Source organism: Brienomyrus brachyistius, chromosome 2, assembly GCF_023856365.1.
Source record: "Brienomyrus brachyistius isolate T26 chromosome 2, BBRACH_0.4, whole genome shotgun sequence".
NCBI classification, from domain to species: domain Eukaryota; kingdom Metazoa; phylum Chordata; class Actinopteri; order Osteoglossiformes; family Mormyridae; genus Brienomyrus; species Brienomyrus brachyistius.
In genome coordinates this window covers 25,800,452-25,825,547 of record NC_064534.1, presented here as the reverse complement: position 1 = coordinate 25,825,547, position 25,096 = coordinate 25,800,452, and the positions used below count along the sequence as shown (strand labels likewise).

At 39.3% G+C, this 25,096-nt stretch overlaps 1 protein-coding gene across 3 annotated transcripts in view; it reads left to right on the top strand.

The window, feature by feature from the left end:
• The window catches only part of rasgrf2b (Ras protein-specific guanine nucleotide-releasing factor 2b), a 56,066-nt gene that overhangs the window by 20,110 nt on the left and 10,860 nt on the right, over positions 1-25,096 (top strand). For 2 of the 3 annotated variants that reach the window (XM_048991419.1, XM_048991411.1), the window contains exons 3-19: positions 24-171; positions 4,389-4,478; positions 4,746-4,999; positions 5,292-5,371; positions 5,647-5,840; positions 6,382-6,491; positions 7,610-7,728; positions 8,260-8,420; positions 9,335-9,401; positions 9,910-10,046; positions 11,714-11,796; positions 12,217-12,465; positions 13,245-13,337; positions 14,192-14,589; positions 16,971-17,096; positions 17,341-17,430; positions 17,947-18,053. In XM_048991419.1, the coding sequence (XP_048847376.1) occupies positions 24-171; positions 4,389-4,478; positions 4,746-4,999; positions 5,292-5,371; positions 5,647-5,840; positions 6,382-6,491; positions 7,610-7,728; positions 8,260-8,420; positions 9,335-9,401; positions 9,910-10,046; positions 11,714-11,796; positions 12,217-12,465; positions 13,245-13,337; positions 14,192-14,589; positions 16,971-17,096; positions 17,341-17,430; positions 17,947-18,053 (2,506 nt within the window). The remainder of the gene's footprint in view (positions 1-23; positions 172-4,388; positions 4,479-4,745; positions 5,000-5,291; positions 5,372-5,646; positions 5,841-6,381; positions 6,492-7,609; positions 7,729-8,259; positions 8,421-9,334; positions 9,402-9,909; positions 10,047-11,713; positions 11,797-12,216; positions 12,466-13,244; positions 13,338-14,191; positions 14,590-16,970; positions 17,097-17,340; positions 17,431-17,946; positions 18,054-25,096) is intronic. The other variant, XM_048991430.1, reaches the window with a different exon arrangement.

Genomic DNA, 25,096 nt, shown 5'->3' with positions numbered 1-25,096 from the left:
TCACTCTGCGGCTTCTCCCACAGTTACTCCGACATCATCATTGAACGTGAGGTCCTGATGCAGAAATACATCCACCTGGTACAGATTGTGGAGACTGAGAAGGTGGCAGCAAATCAACTTCGGACTCAACTGGAGGACCAGGATACTGAAATTGAAAGACTCAAAGCAGAGGTAGGCCCCAGATTCCTTTGAAGGTAAAAACTCCATGGTCAGCTTCCCTCCACTCTACCTTTAAGACTAGAGAAAAATCTATTACAATTTATAAACTTGTATACAAAAAATCTATTTTGAATCATCCTTATTTTCATAATCTATAATATGCACAATTTAATTACTCATGTTCTTATTCCTACGTCTATATGTAGTGTTATGTTGAAGTAGTTGGCCAAGACTTCTGAAATAAATGCTTTATGTCTAATTTATATTCGCATTTGAATTAACAGGAGGGTTTCCCCTTAATCTAGTTCTAAATATGCCAGTGAGTGGCTGATTAACCCCATGTTGCCTGCCATCACACGGCTGCATTCTGTGCAACATTTCCACATCTCTTGCTGTGTTTTTAGTCTTTTTATATGCTTGACAACATACTGTTTAGTCTTCCTCCCCTAAACCTAGGCACTTGCCCACAGGAAAAGCATGACAAGCATCCATACTTCAGTCATGCACCATTATGGAATGCTTGCTGTGACTAAGCATCACAGTATGATGTCAAAACAACAGGTTTTTATTACATTTTATTACATGTATATGTGTATGTTTGTGAGATTTCAAGTCTCCAATTTAAGTTTTATGTGCTCGTCACTCCCAACGATGGAGTCAAATTCAGCATTTAAAACATACTTTTGTAATGTGTCATGTAATGAGTGATAAAAAAATCAAAGGATTAAATTTTCCCTTTAAAGGATTTGTCGTTTTCTTATTGTTTTGGAGTTTTTCCAAGCATCATAAATCGAAGGGTTAAAAAGTGTTGTCCAAATTGGGATTTCGGTCATACTGTATACACACGGAAGTGATTACGGTAACCTCAAAAGGCCAAAAAACATCACGAGAGCAGCAGTACAGAAAACTCAATAAATTCATTGTCCTGACCCCAGACAGGAGTCTACGGTAGGCTATAGTAATGCATTATTCTTATAAAATTATTCGAACATGCTAATGCATTAGCTTTGATAGCTCTAACACACACGCACACTAGTATGTTCATGCACAAATGATCTGATTATTTTTCTGTAAACAGCTGTTATATTTATTTCCAATTGACTCCTGTCAGTGTTCAACTGACAAACAACTGTCCATGATCAACACAGGAAAGGAAATCATAAAATACTAATAGATTTTATTGCTGAACAAAGCAGAATTTATTTTAATTCGTGTGGATTTGTTCAACAGTAAGTATGACATACATCACATGAAAAGATGGAGAAACAGCCCTTTAAGCACTTGTCAATATTTTCCCAAAATAAGTAAGGCAGTATTCAAAAGCACCTCTGTTCTGTGGAACATGTAGGATTTATGGTTGCATAACAGTGAACAATTCACATTTCTGGATGATTCTTTGACTTTGCATTGCTTATGAACAGCTCCCAATAATAATGTACTTGATTGTTTAATAAAATGTTTTGTCTTTCTGTATCTTTTTCTGAAATACAATAGAAGCAATGTATTCGTTTATTGACTTTCCCATAAGAGTGTGAATGTATTGTAATTTCTTTAAGCTGACAGCCAGGATTGCAAGCTTCTTTTTTGATGTCCAGTTTCAGCTTTTTGTGTTGATAAAAATATGTATTCTTTAATGAAGTGCATTGTATTCTCATCTGGCTTCCTGGTTCAGATCTTTGGCATGAGTGACTATACTGTATGACTTATATTATACTGGGAATTTCAATCTGCTTCTTATTCCCTGAAACTAGGTTTCGCAATGTAAATAGGATGTACCTGCAGCTTTTAAATATTAAACTATTTAAGGGTTGATTCTCCCATCAAGCACTTTATTGAAAAATGCACTAAAAAGTTACACGTATTTGAGTAAGCATTTTCTCCCTTCGTTGGCGTGGACATGCCCACTGCACTTAAACTGATATAGAAGGCCTGGCCATGCAAGAAGTACAATTAATTAATCAAGTACGAAGAGGGGATGATGCCCTTGATGATTTTGGCAACAAGCAAAATGAGTGAAAAATAGTTTCAAAGGAAGTAGTGTGTCCTAACAATCCTTAGGTGCATTGTACGTAAACCTACTTGCACTCATCCGAGAGTGGAACAGACACAGACTCCCTCATCTTGATGTACTTCAGGTTACTGATACTGTATGAATCTTACGTTTTTGGGTGAATTCTTAAGCACTCTATTTTGAATACTGATTCGTGCCATATTTTCTTATACAGACATTGATTTCTTACATGCACTATGTCAGAGGTCCTCAGAGGATCTACCTGACCAGGACACTTGCTTAATTAGTAACCAGTCTGAGCTTAATGGGAAAGATTTGTGAGTTCTTAGTGACAGTGACTTGCAATTGGTTTGAAATACAACATCACAACCTACAGTATGCTGTAGCATATAAACTTGTTTGGACTATGTAGTTGATTGCATCATTGTTTTATCAGGAATCCATTCTAAACTATCAGTCCATGTTGCTGATAATACTGACATTTACAACATATCTGTTAGTTAGGCATATTTGCTTGTTTACAAAATTGTTCTGAATGCAGTGTATGGATTCATTCTGAAACACAACAGAAATCATTATCACAAACTCATTACTGTAACATGACATATCAAGTTTCTCTATACAATTAGTTTAACAACAGACTTACATTATATTATTGTGAAAAATGTCAGTTTATAGTTAATCGGTTGTGGAGTAAAACAATTAACAGTTCAGAAACAATTGAAGAAATTAACATACATCTTATGCTAACTAATAGTGTATTGTGGGTTACTTGCAGTAAAATAGAAAGATGTAAAAAGAAACATTTTAACAACTAGTTTTGTGTTATTTAGTCTTAAATTGGCAATGGTAAGGCCTATATTTGGGGAAATGGTTGAGGGATTATTAGCCATATACTACAACATATTCAGTGCACTTAAGTCAGTGGCAGAATACACTTTAGGGTAATTTACATGTGACATGTACAGTACATATTTTAGTGTTTCCCCCCAAAGTTGATGGGAGAATATGCTTCAATCAAAAAACCACACAGTTACACAATTTTTTTTTGTATTAAGTTCATGGGAGAATCGACCCCAAAGTGTCAAATGTCAGGAGAGCAGTTACAATACCATATAATTATTACATTGGAACTTAGATTTTAATACAGTATTTATTTATGTTGATGTACCTTCTGTATTCTTGTCAGTGTGTACAGTTTTGTCAGTTTATCCTGGAGGATGTGTTAGTAATGAGCATAATTTTATTGTACAGCCACCCGTAGGCTACATTCGGTTTGTAGGACTGGTGTCAACATTATTATTGGCTTGAGAAGGTCAGAAGACCTACATGGATTTAGAGGTCCTGGAGTTGTATGGATTTTACTTTCACTAATATATCAAATCTTATGTAGAAAAGGTCAGTGTCTTTTTTAGCTGTCCAGAGTGAGATACATGCAGACATACGTGAGGAACATGAAGAAAGAGATGACTGACTCAAAATAGAACTAATAAATAACCTTTTGAGGAGAATCAGCTTAATACAGTGTCTGAGCTGCCGACTCCAGTTACCACGGACAGGAAGATGTCTACAGTATTTAGTGTTGTAAACTGGTTTTACCATGTTCTTTAGAGTGATGTCTATTGGTTACTGCACATATAAACCAGCCTGTATTGTTTTTTCCATATATACAAACTAAAAAAAAGGTTTACCATTAAGGGTATAAAAACTATCCTTTTTTTAATACAAAGAGGTAACGTAAAGAACACTGTGGACGCTATTTGGGACCTTTTCTTTTTTTCTTAGTTTCGTTGGTGCTGTGTTTTGCGTTTGCGTGTAAATTCAGTTTTAGTAAATGGAAAATTGCAAAACCTTCTGTTTAGGCTGGTTAAGTGCTGTTATCCTCATCTGATATTACTGGTATGAATAAATGGCATTAGCATCGCTCTGAAACTTCAACATCGTGAGAGCAGAATACTTCACTAATTGGGGCATATATAACGAAAAAGGGCTCTCAGTGTAGATCTTTCTGGAACACAGGCAATGTGATTTTTTTTAGATCCTTTTTTAACCAAAACTTCAATATCTTGTACAAAACATGCAATGCATTACTTGTTTCATTCTTGTATTTCTGTATTTTATCAATAAAGATAATATTCTTAAGAAAATACTGAAATAAATGATTTATTGTATTTTCTGCCTTTAACACCCTTTTAAGACCATGCCACTTCCTCTGTAGATCATCGCCTTGAATAAGACCAAGGAGAGAATGCGGCCTTATCGGATATGTCAAAAGGAGGAAGACCCAGATATAAAAAAGATAAAAAAGGTACCACAAGGTGTTCTTTGTGTTCATCTAAAGACTGGAGATTTTTTTCCTGACCTTGCAGTCAAACAATATATTGTAACTGTTAGCAACCATGCATACGGGCCATATAAACTAAAGTCTATTTTAATTAATTAATTGATTGATTGATTGATTGATTGATTGATTGATTGATTGATTGATTGATTGATTAATTTTATTGCCCATGCATCCTGCTGCTTATTTGCTGTTAATGCAGCCATGGGCATTTCTTCTGCTCTCTCCATGCAGGTCCAGAGCTTCATGCGTGGCTGGCTTTGTAGACGGAAGTGGAAGATCATTGTTCAGGACTATATCTGCTCTCCCCATGCAGAGAGCATGAGAAAGAGGAATCAGATCGTCTTCAACATGGTGGAAGCCGAAACAGAATACGTCCACCAGCTCTCCATCCTAGTCAACTGCTTCCTGCGGCCACTTCGCATGGCAGCAAGCTCCAAGAAGCCGCCCATCAGCCATGATGATGTAAGCAGCATCTTTCTCAACAGGTGAGGCCGTGACAACTGTGTGTGTCTCTGTGAGACATCTTTCACTTGCTAATACTGATACGTTTTGCTTTTAAAACTGAAAATATCTTTGAACCTGTAAAGTAAAAATGTGTTTCAGTGTAAATAATTTTAATTTGGTGTTTTCAGTTGATATTACTACATTTGAAGAACTGATAATTTGTGGCAATATTTAATCTTTCAGTTACATAATAATAATAATAATAATATGAAGTTTGCAGTTATAGTTATCTTTGTACTATTGTTTTTTAATTATTTATCTGTATTTCTGTAGTGAGACAATTATGTTTCTTCATGAAATATTCCACCAAGGCCTCAAAGCAAGAATAGCCAACTGGCCAACGTTAGTCCTAGGTGGGTAGTGTGGCAGTGTTTGCATTCACTATGCAGTCTCCCCTCTGCCTAAAGTCTTCTCTCTGCCTCCTACACTGTGAATTGTGAAATGCATATTTCATTGTCTCTGTGAAGAAAAAAATATCTGTATTACAATTATGATTATTACAATTAATTTCTATAATAATAAGCTAATAAGCCAGGCTTCCAATGTTTGTTCATTCGAAAATGATTATGCATGATATTAGCATCGGTGTCTGATCAGATATAGTGTGTTTTATGTTTATTGTTTACAGCTGATCTGTTTGACATCCTGCTACCTATGCTGAACATCTACCAGGAGTTTGTACGGAACCATCAATACAGCCTGCAGGTTCTAGCCAACTGCAAACAGAACCGGGACTTTGACAAGCTGCTTAAACAGTACGAGTCCAATGCGGCCTGTGAGGGGAGAATGCTGGAGACCTTTCTTACATACCCCATGTTCCAGGTAGGACACAGTAACTGTAATTCTGTTAATGATCATGCAAACCTGTCAACCAAAAACCAAGTGTGATTTATCTTATTGTTATGTTATTCTGCTGTGCATTTCAATTCTATCAAAATGATGCAAGAAACTTAGAGTGGGGTTATACTTTCTCTTCCCCTCATCACAGAAATTTACTGAGGGGAATCACACTGTAGCCATACCCCTGTTTGAGCACGTCACCAAGGGAAACCCCATTGTGGCCACACCCCTCTGTTTGATCACATCACTTAGAGGAACCTCACTATGGTTACGCCCCTATGCTTGAGCACATCACTTAGAGAAACCCCACTGTGGCCACGCCCCTATGTTTGAGCATATCTCTTCAAAACTATACAAACATGGTCTTAAGGCGTTTTATATTTTTAAGAGATTGGAGAGAGTCGCAAAGGGCCACTCAGCCAAAAAACAGGGTAATGCGTTGTTTGTGCCAGTAAATTTAGAAAGACAGCCAGAGTGGTACTTTTCGTTGCTGAAATCTGAGCACCTTCCCTGTCTCTGACAGATCCCCCGGTACATCATCACGCTTCATGAGCTGCTGGCCCACACACCTCATGAACACGTGGAGCGCAAAAGCTTGGAGTTTGCCAAGTCGAAACTAGAGGAATTGTCTAGGTGAGTGATTTTGTAGAGGTAGTACGGTAGGTTAAATATGTGTGGTTTAGAAAGATCCCTTTTGTTGCATAATCTGGGAGTGCAGAGTGCAGTGTAGGTGCTTCGTTACGGGAGGTGGGAGGAAAATTAGTGTGTATATACAGTATATATATATATATATATATATATATATATATATATATATATATATATATATATATACACACACACACACACACACACACATACATGCAATGTGCAAAAAAACGTCTTTTTATTCAAATCCATCAACCAATGCATTACCACTGGTAACCAACTGGTCCTAATTGTTTTTGCGGGTTTAATAATAAATCTCAGAACAAATTCCGTTTTCCCTGTTGTACCGAGATTGCACCGAACTGTTAACCCAAAACCGAGGTTTGTACAAAACCGTGAATTTTGTGTACTGTTACATTTCAATACTAAGCATGAAATTATTTCGTTTACATAGACACTTCTTAATCTTATTTTGTCCTTATTCTCTTTATGGAGAAGTGTTTAGTTTATTTTTGTTTCAGATTGATTAAAGCATTGAGAGACTGCAGCATATTGGCTTGTATTCGGGATGCAACGAATCCCAAATGCACAACAATGCACCAAAAAGCTGCAAGCAATGAAATTTCTTAAAAATTCTGAAATAGCATTGTACAAAATTTTCAAACTACTTTCGAACAATACTTTTACAATCATCACAATTTCCTTCATTGCTGTCTTGTAAAGAAACTCCCTACGAAGCTATGTTTTCATTTCATTGTGGATGGTCCTTCCTTATCCCAACTTTCTCTATGACTCTATCACTCATGTGGAGCCGTAACTCTTAGTCTGGAGCAGAATGGCAGGCAGGAGTAGTTCTCATTCACACACTGATGTTTAGATTTTGGCAGTCGTTCATGTGCTCCTCCCTATGAGAATTTAAATGTTTAAAAACCCCAAAATGCCCCATAAAAAAGTAATACTTTAACCTTCGAATCGATTCTTAAAAATGAAACATTAACATCGAAGGATCTGATATCTCAGCATCAATTCGGACATCCTTACCCAACAGTGACAGGGCAGTGATGAGCAGTGTATTGAGAAGAGGCCTGTTGCTGTCTTCTCAGAGTGATGCATGATGAAGTTAGCGACACTGAGAACATCCGCAAAAACCTGGCCATCGAGCGCATGATTGTGGAGGGCTGTGATATTCTGCTGGACACCAGCCAGACGTTTGTGCGTCAAGGTGAGTTCTGCTGTTGGGCCTTGTGTTCGTAGAGCTTCATTTGATGTATGAGTGTAAGATATCTGGGGAAAACTCTTCCAGTTATTGTGATATTGATAAAACGACCACTTGCACTGACTAGATGATGAGTAACTTAATTCAAAATGGCATTTTAGTACTTGGTCTTTGTCAGAGTGGCAGAACATTCTATGTGTAGCCAAATCTAAATGCCTTCCCTCAGCTGATGCTTTGTCTTAACTATAGATGCATAAGTCAGTGACTGATACCAGTGATCCTATTAGTATTTATCAGAGGAAAGACATGATTCTGGGTTTATTAATCAATCCTATATCTTTCTTATGGCTTGTTTTTTTTCCTCCTTGTCCTCATGTTCTTATTTTCTTATAACCCCTATTCTGCTGTATTCTTTTCTAAATGTTCCTATCCGCCTGCCTACTTTGGCCTTTATGTTCCCTGTGAGTCGGCTCCGTCTCGGTCATTATCTCTGCTCCTTTTTCTCTGTCCCCTTGGTTGTTCCTGCTTCGGCCCTAGGCTCTCTGATTCAGCTGCCTTCTGTCGAGCGGGGGAAGCTCAGCAAGGTGCGCCTCGGCTCGCTGTCCCTGAAGAAGGAAGGTGAGAGGCAGTGCTTCCTGTTCACCAAGCACTTTCTCATCTGCACCCGCAGCTCTGGGGGCAAGCTGCACCTGCTGAAAGTGAGTGACCTGCACGTGCGTGCTAAACCGAGACACCAGCACTTCTGTTGTGGATCTAAAATTTAAAGGCTTAGGTAGTACGTATCCAGAAGGTTTACAGGGCAGAACACCCAGAAAAGAATTTAGGCTTCAGTGTTTTTTAATCTGGTACTAATTTTCAAGATTCAAGAGATGTTTATTGTCAGCACATCAATACACATGCGTGCATCTGAGACATACCACCTACCTAACCCACATGGTGCTACATTCACAGATTTACTAAACAAAATATAACTTTACCATTAGCACATATGAACTGTGACTTTGAGATGTTTTCCATTACAGAGATATAAACAACCTGTATGGAATGGATAGAAAATCTGTAGGCTTCAGGTAGACACAGAAGGAATGTGACTCTAATCATTAGTCACTGACGTTCCAAGTAAGCTGAAGAACAGAAATGATGAACATGATTATGTGAGATGAGTGATTGTCACACCCTTGTTCATCTGTCTTCTGTATCATGCAAAAAATGCTTCTTGGATTAAACCACAGGAGCAAGTAATGTTAATTGTTGCATGTTAAGCAATTATTTAACAAGGGTACAAAGGCCCAAGGGTAAGCATCTGAAAAGTTGATTTTATTTTTCTTAAAAGTACATTCCGAGAATTAGCATGGTGTTACCAGGAATACTTCTTGCAGCATGCCTGATGTACAATAAAAACAAGTTTCTTTTATATTAGAAAATTTGCTGGAGCAATTGCCGTTTTCTGTTTTAAATAGATACCGCTTTTCATACTGTTAAATCAGGGCCCTTCTTAGGGAGTCCAGAGTGAGCTACTTCTTTCTACCTTAAATCAATGAAAAAACTGAGGTTGATATGCTGGTGGAATGGTGGAAAAGTTTCCCATGTGACCTCTCTCATCCAATTGCAGCAAGGTGGCGTTGTGTCCCTGATCGAGTGCACTCTCTTTGAGGAGCCTGACGCCAATGATGATGAATGTGAGATTACCTCTCATGACCTTTGTTAACAGTTAATTTGATCCTGAGATGTCTTTTACTTTATGATTCAGGTTAATTAACTGTTGACATGCAGGTCAGACAAAGAATATTAAATACCTTTCTTTAATTATCATCTCAGCAGATATCATGGATCAGTGAACCTTAAATATCCTTTGAATGAACGTGTATTTACTTTTGGTAAATAACAAACATAGAGATGAGTAATTGTTCTTTCCTGACCTGCCCCTTGTCACCTGACATTTTTAAGATGTAATTTTAAAACAATCAAACTTGTCCAGGAGGAGCTTTACAATTTGTTGCTCTTTAATTTCTATAGACACATATTAGTTCAATACCTGAAAATGACTTTCAGACTATTGCAAACTCTGAATTAAATCTCTACAGCAACACACAATTGAGTCTCTGAATAGGGTTAGTTGCTTGTAGACATTTGAGGTTTGAAAGACCTGCTGACACCCTCTATACTTTCTTTCTCCTGGGTTCACAGCCAAGAACACAGGCCAGGTTTTTGGCCACCTGGACTTTAAGATCGTGGTAGAGCCGTCAGATGCTCCAGCGTTAACAATAGTTCTGCTGGCCCCTTCACGCCAAGAGAAAGCTGCCTGGACTAGTGATATCAGTCAGGTAGGTATTATGAGAACATTCATCCGTCCACTTTCTCTAACCACATATCCCATTCATGGTTACAGGGGGACCAGAGCAACCCAGCATTCACACCTATGGAAAATTTCCTAACACCAATCAACCTCAGTTTTTGGACTGTGTGTGGGAGGAAGACACCCAGAGGAAACCCCACAACAACACAAGGAGAACATGCTAACTCCACACACATACAGCTATGGTGGTGACCCTGGTTCCAGAGATGTGAGGCAACAGTGCTAACCACTGTGCCATTAGTTCTTAGTACATCCCATTATACATCATGGAATGCATGAGTAATTTATTTTAAAGTGCATTAATGCATAAAATAAACTAGTTATGACGTGTGGGGTAGTGGGGAAGTGTGGTGATCCAGTGGGTAGCACCTGTAGGCTTGTACCTTAAGGGTGAGGGGTTTGAGTCCCTTTCCCAGCTTTGTGTAGATCTCTGGATTCTCTGCTTTGTCTTTTTGAAAACACACAGGAAAATTGCAGTCTCTGAATTGTCTGTTGTCTGTGGTTCTGTGATAATGACATCTCATCCATTCCTGCGGCAAAATACAGGCTCATCACAGCCCTGTACTGGATAAGTATAGATGATGGATGTAATGGGATGTACTAAGAACTAATGCATATATCCATGGGTCTTGCACAGTCATTTTATGTGAACAAAACTCCTCTGTGCACCACAGTGCATTGGCTTTAACATACAGTAGTAGTCTTATTGTTTGCGTTTCCCTGAAGACAGATATCATATTATGAGCAAAGCATGGCAATCCGTGTTAACTGCTTCTTGTTAGAAAGTTCATGTCTTCTAGCACAGTAGCTATAGCAGACAAATGTGATAGCAGGGTAGCTGCAGTCTCATGCGATGGTATCTTAGTGATCGATTAACTCCTCGGTGTCACCTCATGTGAGACAGTTGGGTAAAGTCAGTATATTAACATAGTGACTTTGATCGGTTTTAATATGCCCTTTGTACATGTGATGAATTTGCTAATATGTTGCCCTAAGGATATTCATAGATGTTTAATTAATATGCAATTAATGTCTTTGTGGGGACTCTCCATTCATTTCTATGGGGAAAACTCTAATCCCAAGAAAACCTACCCAGCCCTAACCTTAACCATTAATAATCAAACAAAATACAAGACTTTTGGCTTTTTTTTTTTTTTTGGATTGCATTTACAGATCTTTGTGGGGACCTGAAAAATGGTCCCCACAATGTAATATAAACATAATCCAGACACACACACACACACCCTCTACACATACCTCATATGCACACGCGAATAAATTCAGCAATTCTGCCAGCAGCCTAGCAAACAAGTGCTTCAGCGTGGGCATCCCATGAGCTCGTGCTTTGCGTAAACATGCAGTACGCACAGGTGGTCTCTGCGGAGAGATATGTGGTGCCCATTTCTTGCTGGGAGACGGCTGTCACCCTTGGGCTCGTTTAATGTTCCAAGGTTTGTGAGTGTGCCCACGTGGGGTTGCACCCTGGGAAGCAAATACTGTATGAAACTGCTGATGAAGGCAGCCTGGAGGCCACGCATGCTTAGGAGCAAAGATGTGTCTGATGTGACCTAAAGATTCCTTTAATGCTGCTCCTGCATCTTTACCCTTCTCCCTGTCTTTTGGTTTCCTGCACAGTGTATCGACAACATCCGCTGCAACGGTCTCATGACCAGCGTGTTTGAGGAAAACTCAAAAGTCACCGTACCTCACATGATCAAGTACGTCCTGGAGTCGCCACCTGGAGTGACCTTTTTTTTTTTTTAAACAAACATATACGGGGAGCAAATTCCCATAAGTCACTCAGTCCGTGGGATATGATTTCGTTCTTTGTTGGATTACATGAGGACTGAGTGCATTTTGGATTCCGATATTGTAACATACAGTATGACGCGAAAGCTTAACTTTAAGTCATTGATGGTCTCTTCTCAAAAACAACAAAAAACAGACTGAGTACGTTTTAGAAATTTGCTCTTCATACGTCTGTGAAGTTTTATTCATTCTTGGTCTTTTTAAAGGACAGCTTCTCATACTGCGCAATATGCTGAGCTTGCATGCTGAGTTTCAGGTTCAAACCGCCAATACTCCTTGTTCAAAGAGATCATTAACTTGCAGTTCCACTCTGTTATGTTTTGTAACAGATCCGACACTCGCCTCCATAAGGATGACGTTGATATCTGCTTTAGCAAGACGCTCAACTCCTGCAAAGTTCCGCAGATCCGCTACGCCAGCGTGGACCGGTTGCTTGAGAGGCTGACTGACCTGAGATTCCTTTCCATCGACTTCCTAAACACCTTCCTGCACACCTACCGCATCTTCACCACGGCCACGGTCGTCATGGACAAACTAGCTGACATCTATAAAAAGCCCTTTACCTCCATTCCAGTCAGGTATTGATAAGATTGCAGCAGACGCTAGTCCTGATGTCTGGCTCCAGCATTTTAACCATCAGAAGCTAGACTTTCAGTCTTCCCACAGTCAATATTCACTCATGTGTCTAAAGCAGAGTTAATAAAATTGTTCCTCAGCAAAAATGTATGCAGTAAATTTTCAAATTAGCATCCTCTTTAGCTTCACAAAAATTTGCTTTTATATCTACTTTAAAGCCAGTTTAGGGTTATACAGAAAGAAAAAAAATATATAGTATTGTATATTTCTTATTTTTGTAGCCATCCTAAATCTAAGTGTATTTACTCTTTGTTACTGCAGAGTAAGTACAATTCAGTATTCATATGTGAAATTCCCATGTTAATGATGAAGTATTTTTATTTCAAATAAAAAAAAAGTTTAATCTCAACATCAATCTTTCTTCTACTCTTGGTATTATTAATACTTCATTAGCTAACATGAGTGTTAAATAAATGGAACATTTAAAATATAGCATACATGACCCTCTAATTTGAAAAATATTATTCTTCTGTTTTGTTTTGTTTTTTTTGTTTTTTTTGGGGGGGGGGGGCACATTAAATAATAGTTTAATTCACCAAATTCTAAATGTCACATATTAAAGATGTTTCATGCTAAATGTAAGACTCCCTTGTATTTATAAAACTATATATACTTTATAAAAGTAATTGATTATTGATATTTTAAGGGATATTTCATTCCTTAAAGAGTAAAATAAAAACTCTATAACAAGAGTGTTCCCCCATCCCTCGCTGTCACACAGGGTCCAGTATCATTCATTCGACCGTTTGTCCATCACCTCCATATGTCCAGACTACAGCGGGAAGATCAGGAAGCTTGCCTCGGATCACTCAAAGTAACACACATTCCCTGTGACCACCCCCCCTCCACCCATGTTCTCCTTGTCTGTGCATCTGTTAGGGAAACCTTCCTTCCTAACCACTGATAATCTCCTCCTATCTACACATTTGCATCTTTCTCTCGTTCCTCACTATGCATCACATCCAGCTCTTATCGCAGTTTACTTTTCAGATTTCAACCGACGCTACAAATAAGCAAAGTATATATTAACATAGTTTGAATATATAGGTTTCTCTTGACTGATAAACATTAGTGACTTTATGCAAATGTAAGCATCTTGTTATTGTTATATTTGATATCATCAAACTACAGTTTTTCTGATGGTGCTGCTGAATGTTACCATTGATAATACTGTGTTTGGATGGCGTCTCCACTGTCTTTGACTCTATTGTTCAAGCTTCCCCATAGAAAAAATAATAATATAGGCCATTTGTAAAAGTAGACTGGAAAACTTCATTTTACATACCATGTCTTGTTCTTCTTTGGGAAAACACACACACACAGGCACACACACACACACACAGTTGAGAGCAAGGCTTGGGGTCTCAGTGCAGGGTCATGCCATTGGTCTGGCACCCCTGTAGCATTTCAATGTGACTATTTTGCCGAGGCTTGAACCAGTGACCTTCCCATCACGCACACAAAGGGCTAACCCCCCCAAGCCATAACCCCCCCCCCCCCATGCTTCCTCCTCAAAATGAATAACGCCTTCTTCTTTACCAAAAATCACAGCATAGCAGTCTTTTAATATGCACATTTTGATTCATGCACATCCTTCTTATTCATCTTTGGATTCTTTCCTTTTATTATATGAACTATGAGCCCATTTGCTGTTTTTGATTCTCGCAGGTCTTTAGAGCTGTTCTTTGCTACCAATCAGAATAACCGCAGCGGGGAATCCAGCAACGAGAAATCGCCCCGTCTCTGCCGGAAGTTCTCATCTCCACCGCCCCTCTCGATCTCCTCACGCACCTCTTCCCCAGTACGTGCTCGCAAGCTGTCCCTGAATTCACCTGTTGGCACCAAGGTGGGTGCCTTGGACCTGTCCACCACCTCCTCTGCAGCCAGCAGTCCCACCTCCGGCCAATACTCTATTGTATCTCCACCACCTGGCAATGCCAAGGCCCCCTTGGATCTAAGTAGGGGGCCCACCTCACCCGAGCAGTGTCCAGGGACCCCAGAGGACAACGGAGAGCTGCCTCGAGCAGATGCTTTTTGTGGGAAAATGCGGCGTAGCATCCGGAGGGGTAAGCCATGCTCTCACATTAGTGGCAAAGTGTCGGAGGGTTAGCTTGGGTGTGCTGTGAGGATCACATCATTGTGTACTAATTACCCCCTTTAGAAAAACCTACAGAGGAGAACTGAACAGTGAAATTATTCAATCTGTTATTGAACAAGTTGTGTTTTCCGTGTCTCTGGGACATGCTTGGACAAAGCAAATCAAATAATTTAAAATGGTTTCCGTTAGCGGCATTGATTGAGTGTGTTCTGGACTTTGCTTTTTTATAGGCTGCTGATATTGCTTTTATGATTTTATTTACTGGTAAGTGCCAGACCAAGGTCAAATTATTTCCATTCAGTACGTTTGCTTATTCTCTTAAATTGCATTTTAAGAATTTAATCACAAGCCAGAAGACGCAGCTAGATACTCTGCTGAATAAACAGGATAATCTTCTGCAAATACTTGCTAATACCTGCCTTGAATAGTCAAACACAGTTTGTGGCATACGGTGTAATTATGATCTACACTGTAAAGAATGTTGATTGCAAAAAATGGCAGGTGTCAGGTGAAGGTATTATGTCTGTGTTTTAGGGGAACTACAGGATGATCACTGAAAAGTCAATCCACGATGGCGAGGAGGCCACAAGATAGCATGTTGAAATATTGAGCAACAATTGATTTCACCCTTCTTTTACTGATAATGGATGCCTCAGTTAAAGTTAGCTAGAACAATGATTGTCTCTCGTCTTTTGTGGCCATCACAATTAGGTTATTTTGTTATTCTGTCCGTGGGCGTGAAGCAATGTGGGCTACTGTTGTATCCAATCACAGGCTGGTTTTGCAGGAGTGGTTCGATATCAGAGAAAAAAAATATTTATAAGTTGACATGTGTAAGCTCCATCTGGATAGTCTACATCCTGCCTGCCCAAAGCGAAAGCCGATTTTTAGAAGCAAGAAAGAAACCCTTTTAATCGACATTAAGCCGCAAATGGACCGTGTGCCTTTGCCTGATTAAAGAGCTCTACACTGTGTTGTAATTATCCCTTTTAGTGACCTGTGTAATCCTGAAACAGGCACTGGCTAAATGTTAAACACATCCATCTACCGTCCATCTGCTTATTCTGGTCAGGGTTGCTGTGGAGGGCCCAGTGCCCATCCCAAGCAACACAGGACACAAGGTTGGGGTTCGCAGGATGGAAAACACAGACATAATGGAAGGTTCAAAAACCACAACAATGTATTATGAGCCACTGCATGCAATGCTCCCCATTAAGGGAATGTAAAGAAAAGAAACAGACAAAATGGGAAAAGAAATGAAAACCTTGTCTGACTGAGGGTCCAATGGTTTGTTGAGTGACTGACACAATTCTGATTGTCTACTTCAGATATGCAGTCACTCTGATGGCATCTGCTGACATTATCCTCTCGTCTTTCGGCTTTGGCAACAACAAGCAGTTTTTATGATAAGTGGTAGTGTGATTGTGATTCGCATTTAAAAGAGCTCAGTGTTGTTTGGAAGTATTAGCAGTGAATTCCGAATGCAGACCAGCTGATGTCAGAACAATAGAGAATATATAACCAGACATTAGTGTGACATGCTGTCTTGCATTAAAAAGAAAAAAACAAGACAATTTGTAGTAGATCTTTAAAAACCCGTTTAGCAAGCAGTCAGTTATTAAATGACAATATGTTCAGGATATTATTATTTTAAAAATTTAAATGATTTATATAGATCTTGGGGCAGCATGGTGGTGCAGTGGTTAGCCCTGTTGCCTCACACCTCTGGGACCCGGGGTCGAGTCTCCACCTGGGTCACATGTGTGTGGAGTTTGCATGTTCTGCCCATGTCGTCGTGGGGTTTCCTCCGGGTACTCCGGTTTCCCCCCACAGTCCAAAAACATGCTGAGGCTAATTGGACTTGCTAAATTGCCCGTAGGAATGCATGTGAGAGTGAATGGTGTGTAAGTGTGCCCTGCGATGGGCTGGCCCCCCATCCTGGGTTGTTCCCTGCCTCGTGCCCATTGCATCCGGGATAGGCTCCGGACCCCCCGCAACCCAGTAGGATAAGCGGTTTGGAAAATGGATGGATGGATATATAGATCTTTGATATGCATAGATTTTTGGACACTTTTTCCTGTAATTAAAATGGGCAGTCAGTCATCATGTAGACTTTAATGGCTTCCTCATACAGATGAAGAATACTATGAAACATGTTTGGCCTTTTTTAGGTCCAGAGTTCCGAACAGTAAATATGATGATTAACCTTAGGTTTCCAGCATAGGTGTAGGTTTGGTTTCAGCTCTGATAAGGGCCAAACCAGCCCCGAACCCCCTTTTTTGAATGCACCATGCCATACCCAGGATACTTGAATTAATTTTTAATCAGTGCACTGTGTGCTTTTGACAGCGGTGTTGGAGTCTGTGTCACTGGACAAGTTTAACCCAGAGACGCCTCAGGCCAGTGAACCGGGCGATTTCTCCCCATGCCAGTCTCCGTCTACACCCCGTCACCTCCGGTACCGGCAGCCTGGAGGTAAGTGTGTTTCATGACGCCCACTGCACTTCTGCTCATCCACATAGATAGTGTTGGGGGATCAGAAGGGGCCTGCCCTAGAAATTGCAAAAAAAAAATATTTTCTTGCTTTTCACTCAAACCACCTTCTTGAATAATATAAATAACACAATGCGACTTCCCTTAAAAAAGTCTTATTATAGAGAAGAAAACTTGTGATGTTTAAAACCACTTCTAATGGCATTGCCTCTCTGCCTTGGTGCAGTGCCATCAGGTGAAAATTCCCGTTGTACTGTGTCCCCCGCATCAGCGTTTGCCATCGCCACGGCGGCAGCTGGGCACAGCAGCCCTCCAGGTGACAAACACCCCATTTAAGTCGTACTGGGTTCTCATGATCTTACCCTAATATCTTATCAGTGGTTCTCAAACTCGATCCTCGAGCCCCACTGCCCTGCTTGTTATCCTGCTATCCCTGCCCCACACACAAGTCCCATCTGTCTTTCAGCTTCTGATTGACTGAACACACCTGATCCAGGTAATCAGCAGTGTGTGGGGCAGGGATAGCTGGGAAACAGTGGGTCCCGAGAACTGAGTTTGAGAACCACTGCCCCAATCTAACATATGGCTCCCCCTGTAAATTTTAACATTCCCAATTAAATTAAAATAAAAATTCTGCTTTTCCAATTAAATATTGTTTATGACTTACGATTGTTTATGTTTTACTTGTGAGACAATCAACTTAATTATGTTTTTTTCTGATTAATATCTTAAGTTAAACTCTTCTTTTACTCGGTGATCCTTATCGTTTCCAGCCAATTTATTCTGCTTAGGAAATGAATGGCGCTCAAACTCCTGCCTTGTCTCTTTTCAGCTTTTAGCAACTCAGAAAGGATGTGTGACAAGGATTTTATTATATGCAGAGCAGCTACTAACAGAGTCCTGAATGTCCTTCGTCACTGGGTCTCCAAACATTCACAGGTATGTGCAACTTCAGAACATCTTTTTACTCTTTTTTATAGATTTTTATACAACTGGGACATTGAAACAAAGTTATTAGTTGAAATAAATAAAGCACAAAAATGTATTCAGGAACAACAACCAACTCCAATCACCAGTTACAGTATTACTGATATCCTCTGCTTAACCATATTTTTGAAAAGGAATGGTCTAATATCTTCAGATAAAGTGTAATCTTAGAAAAAGGGAACCTCAGTAAACACACATCACATCAAGTCAACTGCAATATCTGAGGAGAAAGAGTTGAACCTTCCAGTTTTCCTTGTCCGCAAAAATTCCATAACTTGCACTTCTTGGAAAACGGGGACAGTTTAAATCCCTGTTCTCGGGCCACTAAAGCAGTTCAGTGACGATAGGAAAAATACAGTCATGTGTGACTTTATGATAGAGCTACGTTCTGAAAAATGCTTCATTAGTATGGGGCTAAATCAGAAACCTTGTCATTGAATAAAAAAAGGAAATTGGCATTGATCATAGAGTTTACTTAAGCAAACCAAGATGGTATAACCTACTGCCCACCTAGGGTATATGGTATAGTCTAAATAACAATAAAACATACAGTATTGTAAAGACATTAACCATGCATTGCACTTACATTACAATGGCTATGACATCACAAGTCGATAGGATTTTTTCATTTGCATTATAATCTTATGGGAGCACTGTTGTATATGCGGTCCGTCATTGACCGAAATGTCGTTATTCAGTGCATGACTGCATACAGTTTGCCAGCAGTGGAATAGCATAGACTGTGTCACTAAAGCAACCGTATTTCTCCTAAGCTGTTGTACAGAAATTTATGGGCAGGACTATGATGCAGACACAGTCATGATTCTGCATACAGTATAGCTGGTTTTTGTCAATTTTGTGGCTTTCCTACCTTGAAAATGAACCATTAGCTAACACAAATCTGAATTTATCAAGCAGCGAACTGTGCTGGAGCTGCTCTGTGTTTTGTTTGATGTGCTGTTTGGAATTTCCGAAGAAGCACACTGAGGAACTAACTCCATATTACTGTTACAAATGTGTGAATTCAAATTTCACACACCCTCCCTAGAAGAAGCATATAAGGATATAAGGAAAACAAACTTCCTCTTATTCCACCTGCAGTGCTGTACTTTGAAAGAGGGGTCTTTATAAAGCCCTAAGTTTTAGTGGTTGAGGCTCAGTGAAGTAGCTCAAAGAAAACATGCTACCTGCAATATTCTGTCAGAAAATAGTAAACAAACATTAAGCAAAGGCTAAACAGAGCATTGCTGTAGGGAGCTTTATTGATCCTGTATCTCATTAAAGTACATTTCCCTGAGAAACGCGATTCCTCTAGAGCTTGTACTGCCTGCTCCCATTCCTACTGCAGCAGTAAATTAAATAGACTGAGCTTTGCTGTTCAATAGCATCAAGTGAACAAGGCCACTGCACTGAACAGGTCTGCCTGGGTTAGTGCTCTGAACCTCTGCTTTACTAAATTATGTATTATATGTGATTATGTATGTACAGAGGTTTCAATTCTTGGACTGCATAGGATTGCTTATTTCTCTCTGCTAATTCTGCAGAGCCTTTGAAAACTGCTATCTGTTAAAGATTTTGTTATGACTTTCTGATGGCATTAATGAGTGATTGTGTCATCTTGGTGAAGTAAAGGAGTAAGTAAGGTATAGAGGGAACAGCAAGGGAAGAAGGACGATATGGAAGTTTAGTTTCCATTTTGGTAATTTTTGTAATTGTCTTTATGATAAGAGGAGAAATTTACTGTCATGTGTCTGTTAGACTGTTACACTGTGTATTGCAGTTGACGTGCTCCTATGCTTATAATGATTTAGTAACAGATTCAGCTGTATTAAATTGGCATTTTCTGAATTGTCTGCTGTTGTGTAAGAACACAGCTGCGGCTGTGTCATTATCATGTTGGACTCAATATTAAAATGGGGTCAGTAGCAAGCAGTCACATCCTATATCCCGACTCATTTTAATTGGTAGCTCTGGTCTAACCATGGAATCCAAGCAACTGGAAAGTATTGGACTGGTGGTGAGACTCAGTCATGTGAAGACTGTTATGAGATAATTAGGCTCCGTTTGCATGTGTGGGAGAACCTGGAGCTTGGGGAATAGAACGTCACATGAGGGCTTTAGAATGGTCCTCAGTTTTATTAAGAGATTCTCTTTTCAACGAAAGAACTGGACAACACAATGAAACTTTCCAAACAGATACAAAATTACCATTTTGGAGAAGGAAAAAAGCTTAGGATTGCCTATGTAAGCACCTCACTGCACAGCTTCTCTTGTCCAGTGCGCATGGCACTGCGAAAACAGCTATACTGTAAATATTTTATTGTATTTATTATGTTATAAATGCAGAGTGCCTCCTCCTTGGCCTTTTCCCACCGCATACTGCAGGGGTATCACTCGTCCTTCCAAAAATCATTGCCATGGAACTGAATACTTGCCTTCACTGCTGCTGGTAAGGGATGACAACCTCCCTAGGCATCACTGAGTTTTAATATCCACAGATATTTCATCTCACAATGACTGGCAGATTCGCTCTTGTCTCATCTAGTTTCTTACAATGTAAAGATCTTATCTTCAGCCATATAAAACCTAAACTGTTACAGGCATACATCATTATCCATTGTCAATGTTTTGTTATTTTCTTGTTATGAAATGATGACTCAATTCTAGACTGTGAGAATAAAACTATTTGCATACCCCTCCACAAATTGGGGGAAGTGAGGCCTTGCTAATGCTTATTGGTCTAGTTACATATAATAATTGCATAGAGTTTGGCATGTCAGACAAAATAAGTGAAGTAAAATGAAGGAAGTGGCTCACATCTGAAAATGAGTTCATTATGTTCGATTTTCTGGCTGGAGTTGGATTCCTGTTCAGATGCACCCCCTCGGCTGTGCTGAGACTGCTGTCCTGTTCCTGGAGGGGAGATGCCTAGAAATGCTAATGCAATATGCACAGTGCTTTTTCTGCCTCCTGTGAATCGGTAATTAACAGGGACATCATATAGTATCTGATGGCCTGACTCCATGTTGCATTGGCTGGAAAGTAATGCTTCTTCTCATACACTGACTGAGGATCAGATCAAAACCTGCTTTTGTTCTATCCAAGTTGTAGGTGTGATTTTAAGGGATTGAATTTGTATATAGGTATGTTGCATCTGTACACAAAGCTAGTAATCATTTTCTATGTGTGTGTAGTAACATTAAATGCACTTTCATTGTTTTAAATATTCATTCAGTTTTTTTTTCCCAGATGTGTTGCGCTAGTGCTTTTCATTAGTGAAAGATTATGAAACAGTACAGCGTTTCTCAGCTTTATTATGTGGTATCTGCAAATTGTTGACAAATATCTACAAAACCAGTATATTTCATAAAGATTTTCAATAACACTTCATACCCCATTTTGTTTCTTATACTGTTCTGCTGTTATGGAATGTAAATTAGTTATCTAGCTAGCTAGTCTGTTTTTCCGAGATGCATAGTCTGAGTTAACTGTAGCTGAGTTCCATATGTAAGGCCACATACAGTATAAAATATAAGCTTATATAATACTATTTATTTATGTAAGTTTGTGGATGTAAGAAGATAGTATCTGAACAGTTATTCCACTATGGGAACCGCTGCAGTATTGCTAAATGAAATGAGAAAAGTGAGACCTGTACTTAAAAAAGCAGCCTGTAATGATTTTTGGCAGATAGTCATGGAAGAAGCATCGCAGTTTCTCCTCTGCTTAGCTTCAGCGTCCATCAGATGTGCAGGATGCAGTACAGCTCCACTGCTTGGCCTCATTACATTCTTTGAGTGCGTATCAGCACTCCATTCTATTACAGGGACATTCTACATATTCATGGCATACATACAGCCTTGCGTTGACTTGCCTTCACATTTGGGATGGGGACCACCGGACGCAAGTCAGTTTGAACGTATCTTGAAATTATAGCTGTCCATCCATATGCACACATCACATATACACACATGCTGCAGTATAACCCAGATATGAACAGTGGTTCATTATATGGCTGGCAGTGCTGCCCATTCTCCTGTATCTGTTTTATAGTTCTGTGGTGAATCGACGCCATCAATAACTGTGTAGCCGCGTGTCCTACGCTGTAGCCTGACGCTTGTAGTTACAGTACATTTCTGGGGAGGTGTACGTCAGCAGCGGCATAGTGTACAGTATGTTGCTACCTAAGGTGTAGATTCTACACAGAAATATAAATCACGCTTTATATGACATTCCTATTAATGTCCTATTATATCAGGAGCCCACGAAGCCCCAAAGAATACTATTTTTCATCTTTGGTGCACAATCGTAAACATAAATATACAGTTTATATAATTACTTTTGTGAGCACAATATACAGCTCTGGAAAAAATTAAGAGACCACATAAAACTGCAGCCTGGTTCTTCTCTGTCTTTCATTCATTTATTAATGAAGGCCTTCTTCCTTGCTTTATGGGACTCCAGTCCTGCTTCTAGGAGCCTGATACAAACTGTCGTAGCAGTGTTTTTCACACCTGCATTTAATGTTTCCCATTCCTTTTCAAGGTCACTTGATGTCATCCTCTGCTTCATGAGAAATTGTTGGATAAGTTTACGGTCATCTCTGGCATTAGAAAGTCTTTTCTGCCCTTTATCTGGCTGGTTTCTGGTCATTCCCAGTGTCTTCTGCTTAACCTTGTTCTTGTGTACTGCTGTCTTAGAAATTTTGAACCTGGAAGCAACCTGCTGCTCAGTGTAGCCTTCTGGATTAAACCAGGATTAAACCAGGACTTAAAAATACAGATTTTTTAAATATACAGTGGTAAGAGCTGTATTATTGTGAACAATTATTATTGTATTATTGTTACTGTAATTACTGTATTATTGTTGATAAGCGTTGCAAATTGTTTTGGGCTTGGGGCCCCACGGGCCCCCTGCACCCCAAGGGCCCCTGGGCAGCGGCCCCGCTGGCCCGGTCCGTAATCCGTCCCTGATTGTGAGTATTGAGCACATTTAAGTGAATCTGGAGCGACTAAAACAGCTCGCAAAATTCTACTTCAGTCTTAGAACATCTTACAAAGACATTCTCAGGGTTGCCAACTTTGGTAAGAAATCTACATACATGCACAGCAATCAGTTTTGTGATTCACTATTTCTGTTTAATCTCGTTAATGGATACAAAAATAGGTTACTTCCGCTGTAATAAGATGTATGTTCTCCATTTTAAGTTTAAACATTCAACTGTTGTACACCCCTTCAGATTTCAGATTTCTTTATGGGTGAATTTTAATTAATTTTTGAATGATCACCTCACATTCACTTACTGTTAGGTGCTAATTCATAGCGACAAGGGTGTAATAAGTGGTCTAATAACTCTAAAACATGAGACTGAGACATCGACTGAAGAGTTCTTTGAATAGTAGATTATGGGGCACAATGCACAACCCTTGAAGTTTTGGGTTTATTAAATAGATAATATCTTGTGCACACAATAAAATTTGTTGTGTGCACAAGATTTGAAAAAAAATATTATTTCCGTTCAGGTGTCTCTAGTGCATATTATATCCATCATATCTGTGGTCCTTGTTGACATGATAGCATCACACAGCTGCAGCAAATTTGTCAGCTGCACTTTCATGATGCCAATCTCCCATTCCACCGCATCCCATAGGTGCTCTATTGGATTCATATCTGCTCACTGTGGTATAGTGTAGTATCTTATCTTGTTCAAGAAACCAGACTGAGATGATATAAGCTTTGCGACATAGTGCATTTATCCTGCTGGAAATAGCCATTGGAAGCTGGGGTACACTGTTGTCATAAACGGAGGGACATGGTCAGCAACAATACTCAGGTAGGCTGTGGCATTTAATCTCGGCCATCTCTGACTTTCTAGACTCAGACCACTGAAATGCAGATTCAGTTTTTCAGTTTCTTCCAAATGTGCTAAATTCCCACTATACTCAAATTATTAGTTGTTGCACCCATTCTTAAAAAAATCTGGCCTCAACCCAACTAACCTTGGTAACTGTTGTCCAATTTCAAATATTCCATTCTTTTAAAAAAATTTGGAGCATAAAATCTACTCCCAGCTTCTTACCCATCTCCAATAAACAACCTACTTTAACCACGTCACTCCGGTGTCCATCAATTCCACAGCACAGCAACTGCCTGGTTAAGGTTTTAAATGGTCTCCTTATTGCAATTGATTCTGCTGCCATAAGCCTCCTATTTCACTTGATTTAACTTTACTTGATATTTCCCATTCCTTTTGAAGGTCACTTGATGCCACCTTTCGATTCATGAGAAACTGTTGGATAAGTTTACGGTCATCTCTGGCATTAGAAACTCATTCCTGGCCTTTCCCAGTAACTCGTGTCTTCTGTTTCACCTTTTTCTTATGTACTGCTGTCTTAGAAATTTTCAGTCTGGAAGCAACCTGCCATGTAGCCAGCAGAATTAGGATTAAACCAGGATTTTAAAATGCAGATTTTAAAGAATATATATGGGATGGTTTCTTAATTTTTTCCTGAGCTGTACATCTCATTTATACTCTCAGAGTAGCCTAGCCTGTCTTTGTCATTACTTTGACTTAAATTATTAAACTTATTATGATTTCCATATGTCAACATAATCACTGCTAAAAATAAAATTAGCCTCGTCACATAGCCACATTATTTTACATAATATGGAACATAATAACCAATTACTATTATTATAATTTTTTTGTTAAAGGGGCAGCTCACCCCAAAGCTGAAAAAAAAGATTGTAGAGGGGTTTTAGTGCTACCTATCCATCCAGGTTGTTCTGCTGTTTGTTATCTAGTTTTGGAGATATCGCTCGTAGAAATGTTGGGCCTCTCATTAGAATATAGAGACTGTATGGCATTATTTTTCTGGTGCAAAAAACATGCATCTGAAAAATTCAACAGCATTGTCTCTTACCAGAAATCATGACCTTGTTACTCCTGATAATCCGAGGCTTTGCAGTGAGTAGTTTAATGTAAGAGCTATTTT